We start from the raw sequence: 19,427 nt of genomic DNA on the forward strand, positions 1-19,427 counted from the left end.
GGATCACAAATAGGCCAGACAATCCTTTTCTCTGAAAGTCAGTATACTAGATGGATTAGTCACTACTGCCAATGCTAGCTTTTTATTCCCGATTTATCCAATTATTTAAAATTTCCTATCTACCCTGGTAAATCTGACTTCTCAGGGCTCAAAATTATTATTGAACATTCTATCTGTTGATAATTATTGTTATGTTGCCAGTTTGCTTACGAATTCCTGTTTATTTCAGTAGAGTCACATAGCAATAATGCAGCCATAATTGTCCAGGAACCCACATTATTTAAGTTATCAGGCAATCACAGCAGATCTTCTTTATCTATTCAGTCTGCTCTCCCACACACCTGCTCTATGTTGTAGCTGGTGCACTGTAGATCTAGCCCCATTACTCTTTGCATCAGGGTTATAAGCACATTTCATTGTGGGTGGAAACAAGAGGCAAACCAGTGGAAGATAAGCAGATTGAGGAGACAACTTGAATCTCTGATTCTACATTCGTAATCAGAATGTGTGCATTGGGAATGGATTATTTTTTGCACAGCACTCCCAGGATGGTCAACTTCTTACTACTATTCCCCAACTCAAATCCATCTCCTTGCCACAATCCTGATTTCAGTACAATCCTAAAATTTCAGCTCTCCTTTTGTGCCATGCTGGCTAATATTGCACATAGTTGCTTATCTAAATATTTTCCTAAACTCTATGATGCAATTTGTTCTCTCTAAACGTTTGTAGGAGAAAAGAAATAGACCTGTGTTCTATTTACGCCACTTTCAAAATGGAGGTTTGCAGCCAAATATTTCTGAAATACCAGCACCACTGCAATGCAAGAAATGCAGCTGGCAATCTGTGCTCATTGTGACCCTGTAAATTATCATGAGACAATGATCAAACTTAAGAAATGATAGCTCAGGAAATAAATATTAATCAAGATGCAAGGGGAATTCTCGACCCTGGTTATAATCAAACAGCATAGTGCAGGTAGGGCTTAATCTATTGCTCCATTCTATAGATGGCACCTCCAACCATACAGTTCCCTTTGCAGAATGTTATAGAAACAGGCCGTTCAACCCAATCAGCCTGTGGTGTTAATGTTACACGAAAGTGTTCCATCATCTTTACACTCCTGTCTGTTCATATCTTCATCCATTTTACTCTTGAGTCATCTCCTCTAACCACCAGCAACACACCAAGTGTTGGAGGAACTCGGGGGGGGGGGTGCGTCAGGCAGTCTATGGAGGGAAATGGACAATCAATGTTTTGTGTCGGGGACCCTCATTCAGCTAACCACCAAGTTTTTTTTGTATTGAGTGCTCTATTCTAGCAATTCTTGGTTCTCAAAGAGTGATATTCTTATAAATAAATAATGCAAGGTTAAAAACAGGAAATTATTTCCACTGGGACAGATAAACAGGACAACTAGGGTATTTCAGCAGACAAAAAGGTAGTTGGAAATTCAAGTATTCTGGAAAAAGTCTCTGAAATCATTAAAAAGAATCAATCAATGACTATTTTTGTTATGTCAATGGTAATGACATCAAGGTAAAAGGTTGATTGACTTGTAATCAAACTCTACTATTATGAACTGTGAAGCCAACAGAAAAGGATGAATGGTCTATACTCCTGTTGCTATGTTTTCCTGTTGTTCTCCAACACAACGCACTAATCAAGTTTGTATAATGAACTAGGGTTCCACCAGTTGCCATGCTAATACAAAAAAGCCTGCTATAAGAACTAGGCTCCACCCAAGTTATTCTTCTCTCCCTTGTCCACATAATGGGTGGACTTGTACCCAGAACTTGCCATTCTGATTTCTTTCTACAAAGAAACGAAACTATTGCTGAAGACTCTGAAGTTGAGGCAAGTTTTTTTTTTAAACCCAGAGTGGTAGAATTTAGTAGCCTTTTAAATCAGAATCAGATTTATTATCACCAGCATTTGTCATGTAATTTGTTAACTTAGCAGCAGCAGTTCAATGCAATAATATAAAAGAAAAAAATAATAAGTAAATCAATTACTGTATACATATATTGAGTTGATTAAAAATCATGCAAAAGCAGATATATTTTTAAAAAGTGAGGTAGTGTCTAAGGGTTTAATGTCCATTTAGAAATCGGATGGCAGAGGGGAAGAAGCTGTTCCTGAATCGCTGAGTGTGTGCCTTCAGGCTTCTGTACATCCAACCCGATGGTAACAGTGAGCAAAGGGCACGCCCTGGGTGGTGGAGGTCATTAATAATGGACGCTGCCTTTCTAAGACACTGCTCCTTGAAGATGTCCTGGGTACTTTGTAGGCAAGTATCCAAGATGGAGCCAACTAAATTTACAACCCTCTGCAGCTTCTTTCCGTCAAATGTAAGAATGGTGCCAATGACAATACAGCCAATACCTTCGAATTTCACTTACACTATTTTCCATACACATTTCAAATTCAATTGAACAAAGGCAAACTCATCTGTTCACAATCTTAAATTTATTTAACCTCAAGCAGAACTTGATTATTGACTCCCACCTCTTATTTAGCTGCCATATTCTTACCCCTTATAACGGTTCCACTTAGCTGCCAAATTCCGCAATCCTACATAAGTCACATTCAAATATCCTATTACTGTTGTCTCCCTGAACAAAGAAAATCTTGTAATTTACAGAAAACATAGGCATCCTCAATCTCCAGGCTTAAAAAACCTTCCCTCCACACTTCCTTAATCCTGTCTGTAAATATTAACTTCCAAGTTAGAGAGTGCCATGGCAATAGAAATAGGGCAAAGAAAATCCAGACAATCTCAATTTCTATAGCCCGAGCCTTAGCCCTTGCAATCATTCCCAGCAGCAGAGTACTGCGTACATCTTGCAGATAAAAGGTCACCACGAGCTCTTTCCATAGCCCTGAACCTAAAGAATACTTCACTGTTTTCAGTGCAGATAACCAGTTAAATAATACAAGCATGAACATACAGTATATAATTCGTAATTCGTAAGGCCAGTGATGTTGTGGGGATGGAACTGGACTCTCTCACGGTGGTGTCTGAAAAGAGGATGCTGTCTAATTTGCATGCCATCTTGGTCAATGTCTCCCATCCACTACATAATGTACTGGGTGGGCACAGGAGTACATTCAGCCAGAGACTCATTCCACCGAGATGCAACACAGAGCATCATAGGAAGTCATTCCTGCCTGTGGCCATCAAACTTTACAACTCCTCCCTTGGAGGGTCAGACACCCTGAGCCAATAGGCTGGTCCTGGACTTATTTCATAATTTACTGGCATAATTTACATATTACTATTTAACTATTTATGGTTCTATTACTGTTTATTATTTATAGTGCAACTGTAACAAAAACCAATTTCTCCCGGGATCAATAAAGTATGACTATGAACTATAACGTAAGAAATAGGAAGAATAGGCCTGCTCCGCTGTTCGTAGCTGATCTGGCCGTGGACTCAACTCCACCTACCTGCCAGAACCTTTAATTCCTCTTCTATGCAAAAAGGTATCTAACCATGTCTTAAATATACTTAATGAGGTTGCCTCTTCTGCTTCCCTGGAACTCTTTATTCAATTAGAGGATGGAATGCTCTTTGGCCCAACTTATCCATACCAACCAAGATGTCCATCTTAGCTTGTTTATTTACCACCATCCCTCTATATCTAAACCATGTACCTAAACCTCTGAAATGTTCCTCTGGCCTATTGAGACAAGTTAGAACAAGAATAAACTGTTCCTCCGTAATCAGGCTGGCCCACGTTATCATCCAGGACAGGAAAAGTCTGGGAAGCTGTGTTTTCTGTAAACTTTCTGTCGTACAGACCAGCATACATGGATCTGCAGGATGTTAGTATATCTCTGGGGTGGAGGCAGCTCTGGATAGAGGTAGTAATGTACCTTTGATGTCTGGCAGCTGCACTCTACCTTGTATGGTGGACAGGCATCACTGGTCCTCATCCATCTCCTAAATCTCTCACGTCTGCCTCCAAGTGGCACACCCCAGTACAGCACTTCAGCCGGCAGGCTAAATGATGTGTGGGGGTGGTGGTAACAAGGCACCAATTGGCAAAGGATCTCGTCGACGAAGTCACCAGCCAGGACGAATGAGCCCCCCGAAGGACCACAATGACCACGTGTTTAAGACCAGGGTAAGCCACCGAGTTGGAGGACATCTGCTGTGGTCTGCCCTCGAGAGGGATGGGCACGGCCAGGCCTCACTAGTTCAAGACATGCTAAAGCGTCCCTACGACTCATAGGTAAGTTGAGGGATCCCAATCAAACTGAAGTGTGTCTGTCTGTGAGCATATTACCAAGCCACCCTCTTTCTTAAGGTTGTGGATCATAGAGCTCCCCCATGAACCTTTTGGAAGAAGACGGAGCACATTTCAATCCACTCCACGGTGTGGACCCTGGGCTGGAAGCTGCCCTTGGAGGATTCAGAGGCAGAGAGCGCTGCTTCTCACTTCCTCACCTCTTAGGGTTCCTCTCACTTCCACACCCAACAACTTTATAGATAGCATTTGAGCTATGCCTAGCCACACAGTCATGGGTATAGAGAGGGTAGAGCAATGGGCTAAGCACACATCCCTGAGGAGTGCCAGTGTTGATTGTTAATTCCACGTGTCCCCCCTCCCATCCCCCCCATGACATCTCCTCCGTGCTGACAATGAACACTGGCATACTTCAAGGATACATACTTAGCCAGCTGCTCTACTCTACACCCACAACTATGTTGCTAGGCACAGCTCAAATGCCATCAATAAATTTGCTGATGACACAACCATTGTTGGTAGAATTTCAAATGGTGACGAGAAGACGTACAAGAGTGAGATAGGTCAGCTGTTTTCTCAGACTTCTAATGAAATATAGCCATTGTCATGTAACTACATCAATATGTTGGGCTCAGGATAGATTTTCAGAGATGTTGACACCCGGGAACTTGAAACTACTCACCCTTTCCACTTCTGATCCTATGATGAGGACGAGTGTGTGTTCCCTTAACTTCCCCTTCCTTAAATCCACAATCAATTCCTTGATCTTCCTGACAATGAGTGCAAGGTTGCACTGTGACCACCTCTAAAGGCAGGTGTGGCAACTCATACTCCTGTAGAAAAGCCACATCTACCCTTGATCGTGACAAGGTATTGCAAGGCGTTAACACAACACACAATACTCTTCACACTGCTCATGTTTAGAGATGCCAGTTTTCTCCCTATCGTTATTGGAGTTCAGGGTTCGTAACTATAGCCCATTCTCAATCAGCCTGTGCCCTGGTAAACTACTGTTTTCTCTAGGGTATGCTGGTAGTGTCAATGGGGGAGATCAACCCAAGCTCACTCGTTTCAAAAGCAAATTCAGAATAAGGACTACATGCAACAATCACTGCTATGGCTTTCCATTCCTGTTCCTTGTATTTGGTCACACACAGAAATTGCTTTATGTCTGCCTCCACCACATTTGCAGTCAGCACATTCCAACCCATCTTTCTATCCCACCCCCAGAAGTTTTGTCCACCATTCAATCCTCTTCAATTTTGTGTTATACCTACGACCTCTGGTCCTCAGCTGTTCTACTAAGGAGCAGCCTGTTACCATGTACTCTGTTTTGATTGATTTGATTTTTTTAATACTTTCTATCAAACTTCCTCAGCCTTTTTCAAGAGTTATTTTCAAAGTTCTCTTAAAAAAGTTACCTTTTCCAAGTTGGCAATATTCTTTGAAATTTTCTCTATACCTCATTGACCACATCTTTCCTGTTGTACCATTACACCTGTTACACAGTTCAGGTATGATCTTCCTATTCAACATCTTGGCTAAAAAAGGAAACATGCAACAATCTTTGGTAACTACCTCTTTGCCATGGCCTGCTATCTTTAGCATCCGATTATTTTCTCTACATTTTTCAGAATCCTTCAACTGGATGTACATTCCTCTGTATTGTTTGATGTCTACAAACACAATATCGTACTTCTCCAGACTGAATTGCATTTGGCAGTTTTCAGCCTACCTCATCAGTTTATCAATATCCTCCCGCAGTCTATCACTTTCTCCCACACATCTTTTGCAGCAGCTTCAAGAAGATTTTTTAAGCCATGACCCCTACAATTGTGTAATACATGAAAAACTGAACCTGGCACTGAGCACAAGGACAAATGGTTGTAATTATTTTCCCAGTCACATGCTCTACAGGGAAATGTCAAGTTCCATCCTCAATAACACAGCCAAATGCAAAACTACTCAAAGTAATTAAACTAAATGAAGAATGTAGACAATGAATTTATTTTTAAAATTACAGATATTCACGCTGCTATAGGAGGATCCAATCCCTAAGAGCCTGATGACAGATTCAAAGCTTGTCAGGTTATGTTTTAAATTGCTAGCTAATGAAACTTGGGTAATGTTTCAGGTGGAATAATGTTTAAATGTTAAAAATCTCAAATAATTGCAGTCCTGATTGTTTTTTTCTTTGATAGCAATCACAGTAAACTATTTCTAATTACAGTGGATTCCAGTTAATTGGGGCAGCTGCTTATTTGGGACAACTACTAAAGAACAAAAACTAATTGAGAAAATAGCCCGAATTAACTTCATTTATTTAAGACACTATGCTGCTTAATTGGGGCAGGAGACTGTTGTTGAACAGTATCCAACTAGTGTCAGACTCATACACTTGTGTGGCCATTAGACACTACACTGTGCTTAAAGCAAACAGTTTTTAAAATAGTGTAGTTGTGTGTGCTTGTGTTCAAAAAGCAGTGTTTTTTGCCACTAATATGTCGCAAGACAATTCAGAACTGTTATACTCACTGTGGAGAAACATTCACACTTGGAGATGCCAGAAATGGCTGGCAGTGAAAATGAAACAACCTAATTGCTCCAAGTTAGGAATTCAAAGAATTTGAAGATATCGACAATCATCTTGAATGTTACAGTGCAAATGAAGACTTGGAGAACAATCTTTGATAACATTGTACAAAGGCAGTCTATTTTCTACACTAGGTGTCCGAGCTGATCGTGTTAATTTACAGTCAATTAAAAGAACGCAGCAGCATTGATAACTATTAGGAACTAATAGTTTTATAGTACTGCAGTAGTATTGACAGTATTCTAATTTGTTCTGTATTTCATCAAATATATAATTTGTTACTCAGTTAAATAGTGGTTTGTCTCTTTTTTAATGCATTGTTAAACTATTTCAATATATTCAACTAATTGGGTAGCTGCTTAATTGGGAATGAATAAATGAATGAATGAATGAAATTTATTTCGGTCAGTACAAACAGAACAAAAAGCATCATTTTCAACGATGATTTCGTAGGACAAAATTAAAACAAAAAAGGTAGATATTCTTTAAAACAGACCGAAAGGGTGTAGGCTGAAGCTACAGCTTATTACGCCTACTCTTCTTACTTATACAACAACATATTTGGCATCATCACACCAAAACAAAAAATTTCATAATCTTTTAACACAAAACCCAATTCCAATTCCAAATTTACATTACTCCCATTCATTTTAAATCACGTATTTTATATTTGTTCATTAAATTTTTAAATAATTTTTTAAACTCGTTAAGTGTGGTACATCTTTTTAAATTCTCACAACTATTCCATAGATTCACCCCTCTGACTGAAATACAATGATTTTATGCATTTGTTCTTATCCTTTGTTTTTGAATACATGTTCCTCTCAAATCAGGCCAACTTTCTCTCATTTTAAACAACCTTTGGATACTTTATGGTAGCTGTCAATTTTTTACTTTATACATAATTTGTATTATTTTAAAATCTATGAAATCTCTGAATTTTAAAAGTGTTTAGTTGAATAAATAGTGGATTGGTTGGCTCATAATAACTTGTCTTATTTACAATTCGTATGACTTTCTTTTGGAGTAGAAAGATTAAGTTTGTATTTATTTCCCCATAACTCTACACAGTAAGTCATGTATGGGACTATAAGTGAACAGTATAATGTATACAAAGATTCCTGATTTTAAAAATCTTGCGCTTTGTACAGCATTGCAATAGGTTTTGACATTTTTGCTTTGACATAATTTATATGTGATTTCCAGCTTAATTTATTATCTATTACCACTCCTAAAAATTTTGTTTCAGATACTTGGGTGACTGTCAGGAGAGGGAAGGAAAATGCCCCGATAGTGGAGAGCACCCCTGTGGCTGTCCCCCTCAGCAATAAATATCTTGTCCTGGATGCTGTTGAGGGGGATGACCTGACAGGGGACGCCCACGGTGACCGGATCTCTGGCACTGAGCCTGGCGCTGTTGTGCAGGAGGGAAGGAGGGAGAAGAGGAATGCGGTAGTCATAGGGGATTCCATATTCAGGGGAACAGACAGCGATTCTGTGAGCCTGAGAGAGATACCCGCATGGTGTGTTGCCTCCCAGGTGCCAGGGTACGGGATGTCTCGGATCAGGTCCAGAATATTCTGAAGGGAGAGGGCGAGCAGCCAGTTGTCTTGGTACATGTTGGTACCAATGACATAGATAGGAGAAGGGAGGAAGTCCTGAAGAGAGATTTCCAGGAGTTAGGAAGGAAGCTGAGAAGCAGGACCTCCAGGGTAGCAATCTCGCGAATGCTACCTGTGCTATGTGCTAGTGAGGGCAAGAAGAGTAGGATCAGGCAGATGAATGCGTGGCTGAGAGACTGGTGCAGGGGGCAGGGCTTCGGATTCTTGGATCATTGGGATCTCTTCTGGGGGAATTATGACCTGTTCAAAATGGACAGGTTACACCTGAACCTGAAGGGGACCAATATCGAGGCGGGAAGGTTTAACAGAGCTGTTAGGGAGGGTTTAAACTAATTTGGCAGGGGGATGAGAACTGGAATGATAGAGCAGAGGAAGGGGAAAACAGAAATAAATCTAAGATGGTGAGCAGTAAAGATGTCAGGAAAGACAGGCAGATGATGGGGTAAATTTGTAGCCATTGGGATGAGTTGCAGTGCAATCAAAGCGAACAGTACCAAATACTGGTCTTAAGGTGTTATACTTAAATGCACGCAGCATAAGGAATAAGGTGATGATCTTGTCGTACAGCTACAGATTGGCAGGTATGATATTGTGGCCATCACTGAGACGTGGCTAAAGGATGCATGTCTCTGAGAGCTGAACGTCCAAGGATACACGGTGCATCGGAAGGATAGGAAGGTAGGAAGAGGGGGAGGCGTGGCTTTATTGGTAAATGATATCAAATCATTAGAAAGAGGTGACATAGGATCAGAAGGTGCAGAATCTTTACGGGTTGAGCTAAGAAATCACAGGGGTAAAAGGACCCTGATGGCAGTTATATACAGGCCTCCAAACAGCTGCAGTGATGTGGACTACAAATTACAATAGGAAATAGAAAAGTCTTGTCAGAAGGGCAGTATTATGATAATTATGAGGGATTTTAACATGCAAGTGGATTGGGAAAATAAGGTCGGCACTGGATCTCAAGAGAGAGAATTTGTAGAATGTCTGCGAGATGGCTTTTTAGAACAGCTTGTTGTTGAGCCCACCAGGGGATCGGCTGTACTGGATTGGGTATTGTGTAATGAACCAGAGGTGATTAGAGAGATTGAGGTGAAGGAACTCTTAGGAGACAATCATCATAACATGATTGAGTTCACTGTGAAATTTGAAAAAGAGAAGCTGAAACCTGATGTGTCGGTATTTCAGTGGAGTAAAGGAAATTATAGTGGCATGAGAGGGGAACTGGCCAAAGTTGACTGGAAAGGGACACTGGTGGGAAGGACACAGAGCAGCAGTGGCTGGAGTTTATGCGAGAAGTGAGGAAGGTGCAAGACAGGTATATTCCAAAAAAGAAGAAATTTTCGAATGGAAAAAGGATGCGACCATGGCTGACAAGAGAAGTCAAAGCCAAAGTTAAAGCAAAGGAGAGGGCATACAAGGAAGCAAAAATTAGTGGGAAGACAGAGGATTGGGAAGTTTTTAAAAGCTTACAAAAGGAAACTAAGAAGGTCATTAAGAGGGAAAAGATGAACTATGAAAGGAAGCTAGCAAATAATTTCAAAGAGGATACTAAAAGCTTTTTCAAGTATATAAAGAGTAAAAGACAGGTGAGAGTAGATATAGGACTGATAGAAAATGATGCTTGAGAAATTGTAAATGGGAGAGAAGGAGATGGCGGAGGAACTGAACGAGTATTTTGCATCAGTCTTCATTGAGGAAGACATCAGCAGTATACCGGACACTCAAGGGTGGCAGGGAAGAGAAGTGTGCACAGTCACAATTATGACAGAGAAAGTACTCAGGAAGCTGAATAGTCTAAAGGTCGATAAATCTCCCGGACCAGATGGAATGCACCTTCGTGTTCTGCAGGAAGTAGCCATGGAGATTGCGGAGGCATTAGCGATGATCTTTCAAAAGTTGATAGATTCTGGAATGGTTGCGGACGACTGGAAGATTGCAAATGTCACTCTGCTATTTAAGAAGGGGGCAAGGAAGCAAAAAGGAAATTATAGACCTGTTAGCTTGACATCGGTGGTTGGGAAATTGTTGGAGTCGATTGTCAAAGATGAGGTTACGGAGTACCTGGAGGCATATGACTAGATAGGCAGAACTCAGCATGGTTTTCTTAAAGGAAAATCCTGCCTGACAAACTTATTACAATTTTTTGAGGAAATTACAAGTAGGCTAGACAAGGGAGATGCAGTGGATGTTGTATATTTGGATTTTCAGAAGGCCTTTGACAAGGTGCCACACATGAGGCTACCTAACAAGATAAGAGCTCATGGAATTATGGGGAAGTTACATACGTGGATAGGGTGTTGGCTGATTGGCAGGAAACAGAGAGTGGGAATAAAGGGATCCTATTCTGGTTGGCTGCCAGTTACCAGTGGTGTTCCACAGGGGTCTGTGTTGGGGCCGCTTCTTTTTACGTTGTACATCAACGATTTGGATTATGGAATAGATGGCTTTGTGGCTAAGTTTGCTGACGATACGAAGATAGGTGGAGGGGCCGGTAGTGCTGAGGAAACAGAGAGTCTGCAGAGAGACTTGGATAGATTGGAAGAATGGGCAAAGAAGTGGCAAATGAAATACAATGTTGGAAAGTGTATGGTTATGCACTTTGCCAGAAGAAATAAATGGGCAGACTATTATTTAAATGGGGAGAGAATTCAAAGTTCTGAGATGCAACGGGACTTGGGAGTCCTCGTACAGGATTCCCTTAAAGTTAACCTCCAGGTTGAGTCGGTGGTAAAGAAGGCGAATTCAATGTTGGCATTCATTTCCAGAGGAATAGAGTATAGGAGCAGGGATGTGATATTGAGGCTCTATAAGGCGCTGGTGAGACCTCACTTGGAGTACTGTGGGCCGTTTTGGTCTCCTTATTTAAGAAAGGATGTGCTGACATTGGAGAGGGTACAGAGAAGATTCACTAGAATGATTCCGGGAATGAGAGGGTTAACATATGAGGAACGTTTGTCCACTCTTGGACTGTATTCCTTGGAGTTTAGAAGAATGAGGGGGGACCTCATAGAAACATTTCGAATGTTGAAAGGGATGGAAAGAGTGGATGTGGCAAAGTTGTTTCCCATGATGAGGGAGTCTAGTACGAGAGGGCATGACTTGAGGATTGAAGGGTGCCCATTCAGAACAGAGATGCTAAGAAATTTTTTTAGCCAGAGGGTGGTGAATCTATGGAATTTGTTGCCATGGGTGGCAGTGGAGGCCAAGTCATTGGGTGTATTTAAGGCAAGATTGATAGGTATCTGAGTAGCCAGGGCATCAAAGGTTATGGTGAGAAGGCGGGGGAGTGGGACTAAATGGGAGAATGGATCAGCTCATGATAAAATGGCGGAGCAGACTCGATGGGCCGAATGGCCAACTTCTGCTCTTTTGTCTGATGGTTATGACCTTATCAATTTCAACATCATTTACTCTAAGTTTACTATATGAGTTTGGTACACTGGGACAAAAATGTACTGGTCCCAATGTCTCCCAATTAACCAGAATCCACTGTATTTGCATTTGTTCAATTTAAAACTGCTCAACATTGATGATTTTTACTTTGGATATTGATGAAGATTTTGTCAGGGCAAATCTTGCAATGTTTTCTATCCTTTTTTTTTGCCGCTACTTTGTTCCTTTCTGCCTGCCTCTTTGCAAGGGGGTCCAATATTGCAAATATGGAAGTCCCTCCCTTTCCAAAAGGTTGACTAGTTGGCAAATATACTTTGGTTTCCTCAGTTTAGAGTTAGGGTTTCCCATCGTTGGCCAGAAAACTTTGTACTAACCATATCGTACTCCTCTGGATCAGTGGCCATCCCCCGCATTCCATAACGTTGAGCATCTTTAGCAAGTCGGTTGGCAAACTCTTCTGCTGTTCCTGTTTGAGAGCCATAAAATACAACCATGCTTTTTCCCTGCAGAGAAGAGTAGAATACAGGCAAAAGAAGAATATGTTTAAGAGGTATTTGACATATGAAGCCTCTAGGATAGTCTTCACATAAACATATAAACAGACTTAAAGTATTCAGCTCCCCACAACTATTTACACATTTTATTGTCTCTTTTTAAATTTAAAATATATTGAAGGAGGATTTTTTGAGCTAATCTACAAAACTGTGTACATCATGTTAAATGAAAATAAAAACTCCAAACCCTGTAAAACAATTTACTAAAAATGAGAAACCAAAATTGTGAGGCTGGAAACGTCCAACAGTATGGTAGATTTTCAACAGACAAAATTAAAATGAAGACAAAAGAACATTCAAGTCTGGGAGATGATTATAGAGAAGCAAAGATTTGGGGAAGAGTACAAGACCATCTCAAAAGCACTGAACACACCGCAGAGCTCGGTGCAGTCCTTCATGAAAAAGTGGAAAAAATATGAAACCACAGTCACACTGACTAGCTTAGGCCACTCTTTTAAGCTTAGTCGCCGGAGAAGAAAGGCACTTATAAGTTACTATTGACATCAACAGTCACTCTGAACGAGCTGCAGCAGTTCCTGGCTCAAAAAATAAAATTCTTGCCCATAAACACTTTGCAAAGCATCACTTAGAAGATACTGTAATGATGTGGAAGGAGGTATTGTGGTCAGATGAGACTAAAGTGAAACCTTTTGGCTTCAACATTAAGCAGTGTGTGTGGCATAAATCTAATGCTGACCTTCAGCCAAGTAACACCATCCCTACTGTAAAGTATGATGGAGGTAGCATCACTCTATGGGGATGCTTTTCAGCAACAGAGACTGGAAATCTAGTCAGGATTGATGGTAAGATGAATGCTGCTAAATGCAGACAGATCCTGGATAAAAATTTGCTAGCCTCTATTAGAAAGCTTAAACTGGTAAGGAAGCTTGTTTTTCAGCAGGGCAATGATCCAAACACACTCCCAGAGCAACCATGGAGTGGCTTCATATGAAGAAAATTGACGTCCTTGAGTGGCCCAGAGTTCTGAGCTTAAACCGATCAAACATATCTGACAAGACCTCAAGACTGCTGTCCACTGCCACTCCCCAACTAACCTGACACAGATTGAGCAATTTTACAAGGAGGAATGGGCAAATCTTCAATGGTTCAATGGCTCCATTTAATATCAGAGAACCCAAAATTCTTGCTCTTCGCAGACATCCACAAAAACAGAAGAGAACCCCAAAGAATGACAGTAAAATGTTAAATCTTGCTCCATCACATTCTGCATAACTAATACAGACTGAGAGGTGGTTCATCTAAGTACTGAGCAAAGGGGAATGAATATTTTTGAACCACTGACATTTCAGTGTTTGAATATTTACTTTTTCATGCTTTACAATTTTCCCTGTTTTTTGGGCTCTACTGTGAAAAGGATTCACAAATAAAAATTTGTAGTTAAATTGATCAAAATCTTTGGTGTAATATTCATTTATGTGAACAAAGGGTAGCTGTGGCTGACTATTTGCACAAGGAACTATAGAGTACTGCAGTTATACTGCCAGATGTGAAGGAATAAGAAGCAGTCATTCACTACTCTAAGTTTTAGCTAGATTACTGCAGACAGCATTAAAATATGCTAAGAATAAAACTGATAGAGCATATTGCACAGTTTGCTATAGTCATCAATGAGGAAAGTTGGCTCAGACTTTTGTTTGGTCAGTATATTGAAATCTCAACTAGACAAGAGGCTGTGATTTAGATGAAATCGAGAACCGCAGGAGCTTAAAAAATGCTGAATTCTCATGTGGAGATTTGGCTATTAATTAAAACTCCATTAATCCAACATGCTTCGGACCTCGGTGGAGCCCTGCTTACAGATTTTCTGGACTTTAGTATGCTTTATTCCAATACCCCAAAACAGTTAATTTACTTCTATTTTAAGATACTGCACAGTAAAAAAAGATGAGCGACGTAGTGAACCCAGCCAGTGAGAAGAGTGCACGGTGACTATCACCTGAACAGCCAGATGCCGAACCTTAAGAATTTCCAAACAGTTAAATAGCTGATTATTTGAGGTTTATTGTGCAAGCTTGTTGGACAGGTTAAACAGTGTCCTACTCAAATGTAAAGGTTATGAACACAAGATTAATGCCAGTGGTGGGGAAATGAATGAGAGCCATCATGAACAAAATTGGAAAGTCACACAGAATGTTCAAGGAGACCCTCCTTGGCTTTATAACAGTGAACTGTTGGTAACGTAACACAGACAATTCATCAATCTGTGCGATGTGTGTACTGTATATGGACTTATGGGAAAAAAATTAAACTAAGTAGTAACTAAAATGATCAAAGCCCATGAAGTTAATCAGAAAGTGGCAGCTTGCTTACAGAATTGGCTCAGTGGTGTAATAATAATGTTTTCCACCCGGGGAAGCAAATGACTTTGCCAGGACTCATTTGAGATATTAAGTCTTTTCATTAAAAATATCCTTGATGACCAAAACTGCAATATAAACTTACAAAAATGGCAGAAAGGAGTAATGAATATAGCTTAAAGCTTCAGAATGACTTAACTCCCTAACACATTTTAAACGATGTAAACACACACCAGCTATGGAGGTCCAATATGGAAAGAGGTATATTACTAACCTGTCTCAGCTGAATGTGGCCAATTCTGAACTTACTTCAGGAGAATTATTAAAAGGAAAGATTATCCAAGTTTTTCAGAGATAAAGGCTTTTAATTCACAAGAAGAGGATGGAACATGTAGTACTGTTCTCCTTGGAACAATGAGGGTCAAGACTAAGTACATCTTTACAAGAATGTATGCCTCAGAGGAAGAAAATAAAAGACTAATGCATAATGTCACAAGGCTGCCTAATGTCAAGAAACTAAACTTGTTTTTAAGATGGCCATGGTATCTGAAAGAGGTTCTTAAGGAGCTGATGGAACAGAAACGAGTGGAGAAGATAAATCTGGAGCACAACATGATTAAACCACAACTGTTGTGAAAATCCAAAATAGTGAAAAGTAAATTAGAATTAATCTCAGCAAATAGTTTACCAAGATGATCAAAATAAAGTGGACTCTGCACAGAGGAAGTAAAGTAGGAAGCTTGTGAAGTGCAATTTAGTTCTACTTGGTATATAGAGAAACCTATTAGAAAACTACAAAATTGGTAGAAAGGAAACCAGTTCAATACTGTCTGCTCCATATAATGACTGACTGCATTAATCTCCCACAATATATATCAACAGTGAAAAATGCACTTACTGTTTTCTTCATTTTTTCAATGAAGCTGGTTTCTCGTACTGCTGGTGTTCTGAAAAGATAAATTGAGTCCTTAGACACAGGATCTGAACAAGAACCTTGATAGCTGTTGAAGGATTTCTTTATGACAGCCAAGTCTTAATAGTACCTGTGCAGTGACTGACAAGATCTAGCTAATCATTTTGTTATCACCCATACTACCAAAGGAAAATGCAAGACACACATTTATTTTATCTTGTCCTAAGACATGCTATCAGATGATTCGATCAACAACCTTAATTACCCCATCTATTAACTATTTGCTGTCAAGGTGGGCAATTCTAGTCAACTCAACCCAACCTACACCTTGTTTAGTGCGACCCAATACAGAGTTAATTTGTTACAACTCTTCTGCCCTCCAATCTGACCACTCGCAAGATCGCACAGCTATATGCTTAAAAACAAATTTGCACTGGGCTGCATATTACTGTGCTGGGAGCTGGTGAAAATCCTTGTCCTCCATTTCCACTGCTTCACTTTGCAAAACTGTGGAGGCTGGTATAGGGCTGGCCCAGGTGCACAGTGTGGCGTTCAGTGCCAAGCTATGAGGTTCAGAGCAAAAAGGCAAAAAGGCAAAAATCTGTGAACCTTTTTGTAAATCATTAGTCCTTGTGAGATGGCCTTCCCTACTTCTCTGAATTACTGAACGTCAAAATATAAGTTCTACATCATTGTTCACAATCATTCACCAGTGAAAAATAAATGTCTACCAATTCCATACAAAATGCTAAAAATTTCACATCACTACTATCCTTCCACATTATACTTTAAGGAAAATGAGTTTATATTGTGCAAATAAATCAAAATCATAACAGCACAGATGGTGGCTCAGCCCACCAAGTTGCCTTGAATTATTTGTTGCAAAGAGCCAATTAAAACCACATGCCTGCTCTTGCCCTTGCTTTGCCTATTGTCAATTATCCCTACTTATTTCATCTTTTTTCAAAGTTTTCCACAATTCTTTCAGCTATTTCTAAATCAACTTGCCAAATTAAAATGCAACTCATTCCAGTTCTTTTGCTAGTTACCTAAAACATCAATAATGCACTAAATTAATATTTAAAAATTTCAAGCTTTTGGCATCTGGCTCAACAGATGATTTACCGCCCTCCCATCACATATTAGGGGTCCATTTGCTGTTTTCCCATTAAACTCATATGGTAAGTGTCTTTAAACTTCCCTTATTCGCAAGAAAATTTATTACTCTACTGTACCATATTTGAAAAAGTGAATTAAATGCAATGGAGCATCAATATTATAACAGCGCATGGTCAGAAATCAGACTTGCAACTCTCAAATGTGAGCCAAATCATTCTGAGAACAAGCGAACAATGTGTGTATTGTAAACAATTCTGAAGTCCTGTGTAATTAACTCAAACAGTGTCTTTTTGATAGATAATGAAAACATGACTGAATAACCTTACCAGTGCCGTAGATTTTTCAGATTTGGCAAAATAAGCTATTCAGCCCAACTATTCAGTACTGAGTTAGGGTTAGGATCTCTTCTCATCCCATATGCAAATGTCAGGTTTCCAGCACATCTTTCATGTAGTTGTCCAATTTTATAGGCATCTACATTATCTTTACCAAGGTAGCAAGTATTACATTCTAAGAACTACATCTGTAATGTGCAAAATAATTCTAATTCTAGTTTTTGATTGTCTATGGATCATGGTCTCTGGGGACTTGCTATTGCTTGGTGGGTAGTGGGGGCTGACGCTTTCTGCTTGAACAAGTTGGGAAGGCGGAGGAATGATGCCTTGCTACTTCCTGTGTGTGGGAGGGAGGATGTGGGCTTTGGGGTTCTAATGTTTTTCTGTCATTCATTCTTTGGGGTTTTTTCTCCTGGTTTCATGAATGTCAGCGAAAAGCAAGGATCTCAGGTTGTATACTGTATACCATCTCTGACATTAAAATGAACCATTGAGCGTTTCAGGCCAAAGCTTGGTTAAGAGTAGCAGCTTGTTAAACTACAGGAAGAATGGGGAGAAGGCCGTCTCTGATGGGTAAAGCCAGGGTAACCATGGGGATAAGCTGCAAACAAAGTTATCTGCACAATGAATAAATTGGAGCAGTTAGAGAGCAAGAACACAGACAAAAGAATAATAAGAGTGAAATGCTGAACAGGAAATAATTCCCTTCCTTCCAAAGGGAAAAAGCTTAGCCACTTAAACATTTCAAACCACATTGCACAGAATTTCAAACAAGAGAAAATTTGCAGATGCCAGAAATCAAAATAGCACACACAGAAAGCTGGAGGAACCTTCATGAGGCCTAGACAGAATTTGTTCGGTGAGAATGTCAGGACGTAAAAAACTAAGGTAGTACGAATCACCTATAACCTCACTGAATAGCAACAAATCTTAGCCTTCTCCTGTTCCTGCATTTTGCTGTTAAAGTTAAATAAAGTACTGATTAGTTACTTAATGAACAGGAATTACTCTAGATAACTAACAAATCATGTTAACACTAAATCTGCAGTAAAAGCAGAGTTGCGTACAGCCATTTCCCAGTGGCCTTCCAAATGAAATCTGACACCCAAACAATGGATCAGTTCCAGCTTCGTGTTAGCATCTACAAGGAAACATCAGATGCCTCTCTTCATTCTGACCTTGTGGACAACCTGCTCAGGTGTACTAACCCATTAACGCAATGCCCACACACCTAATCCTGTACCTGAATCCAATGCAGCTACAGGAACATGGTGAAATGAATGTAATGGGTAGAATTCCACTAGCTGCAACGGGATCCCACCACCAAGCACATCCTTCCCTACCCCCGCCCCCACACCTTTCTGCTTTCTGCAGGGATCATTCCCTCTGTGACTCCCTTATCCATTTGTCCCTCCCCACTGATCTCCCTCCTGGCATTTATCCTTGCAAACAGAACAAGTGCTACACATACTCCTACAATTACTCTCTTACTAGCATTCAGGGCCCCAAACAGTCCTTCCGGGTGAGGCGACACTTCACCTGTGAGTCTGTTGGGTTCCTACACTGTGTCTGGAGCTCCCGATGTGGCCTCCTGCATATCAGTGAGACCCGACGTAGACTGGGAGACTGCTTCGCTGAGTGCTGTCTGCTAGAAAAATCAGAATCTCCCAGTGGCCACTTCCCATTCAGATATGTTTATCAATAACCTCCCCCGCTGTTGTGCTGAGGCCACACTTAGGTTGGAGGGACAACACCTCATATTCCATCTGTGTATTTAGACTCTGGGTGAAAACATTTGTCTCCTTCCAGCAATTGCTTAAAACCTATGATTGCTTGCTTTTGGTCTCTGTAATAAGAGAAAAGCCTATTTATTGCCTGGGATCCTTAGATTTATTAACCTCACTTAAATCATACCTTGTCTTTCTGATTTATGTCTTTTCACTGTATTGCAGTTTGAAAAAAACAAATTTCATGACATACCAGTCAATAGTAACAAACCTGATTCTGATCCAAAAAAAACTCCAGCTTATCTGACCTTTTTTCAAGATATAGTTTGCCAGTCCTGCCAACGTCATCATATGTTTGCATGGTCTCTATTGCAATTAATCACTCCTGTACCATCATAACCGGAGCAGAACACAGTACAAGGTTTATACTGTCTCGTACAATGGATTATAACAATGTCATTGAAGCTAAATTAGTTCATTACATGGTTTGCCCATTCTGTTTTAAAGGTCAACAGCACTCCCACATTCTGCCATTAACTCTTGCAGCCAGAGCCTCCACAATTTTTTCTTTTTTAAAAAAAATACTCTAATATA

General features: G+C 40.2%; 1 protein-coding gene across 1 annotated transcript in view; it reads right to left on the bottom strand.

The window, feature by feature from the left end:
• LOC134336850 (NADPH--cytochrome P450 reductase-like) overlaps positions 1-19,427 on the bottom strand; it is a 102,147-nt gene that overhangs the window by 39,216 nt on the left and 43,504 nt on the right. Inside the window, exons 3-4 of the mRNA XM_063031428.1 lie at positions 15,638-15,686; positions 12,242-12,370 (exon numbers count right to left, since the gene is read on the bottom strand). Coding sequence (XP_062887498.1) covers positions 12,242-12,370; positions 15,638-15,686 — 178 coding nt within the window. The remainder of the gene's footprint in view (positions 1-12,241; positions 12,371-15,637; positions 15,687-19,427) is intronic.

The sequence above is a fragment of the Mobula hypostoma genome, chromosome 23, assembly GCF_963921235.1.
Source record: "Mobula hypostoma chromosome 23, sMobHyp1.1, whole genome shotgun sequence".
Classification (NCBI taxonomy): domain Eukaryota; kingdom Metazoa; phylum Chordata; class Chondrichthyes; order Myliobatiformes; family Myliobatidae; genus Mobula; species Mobula hypostoma.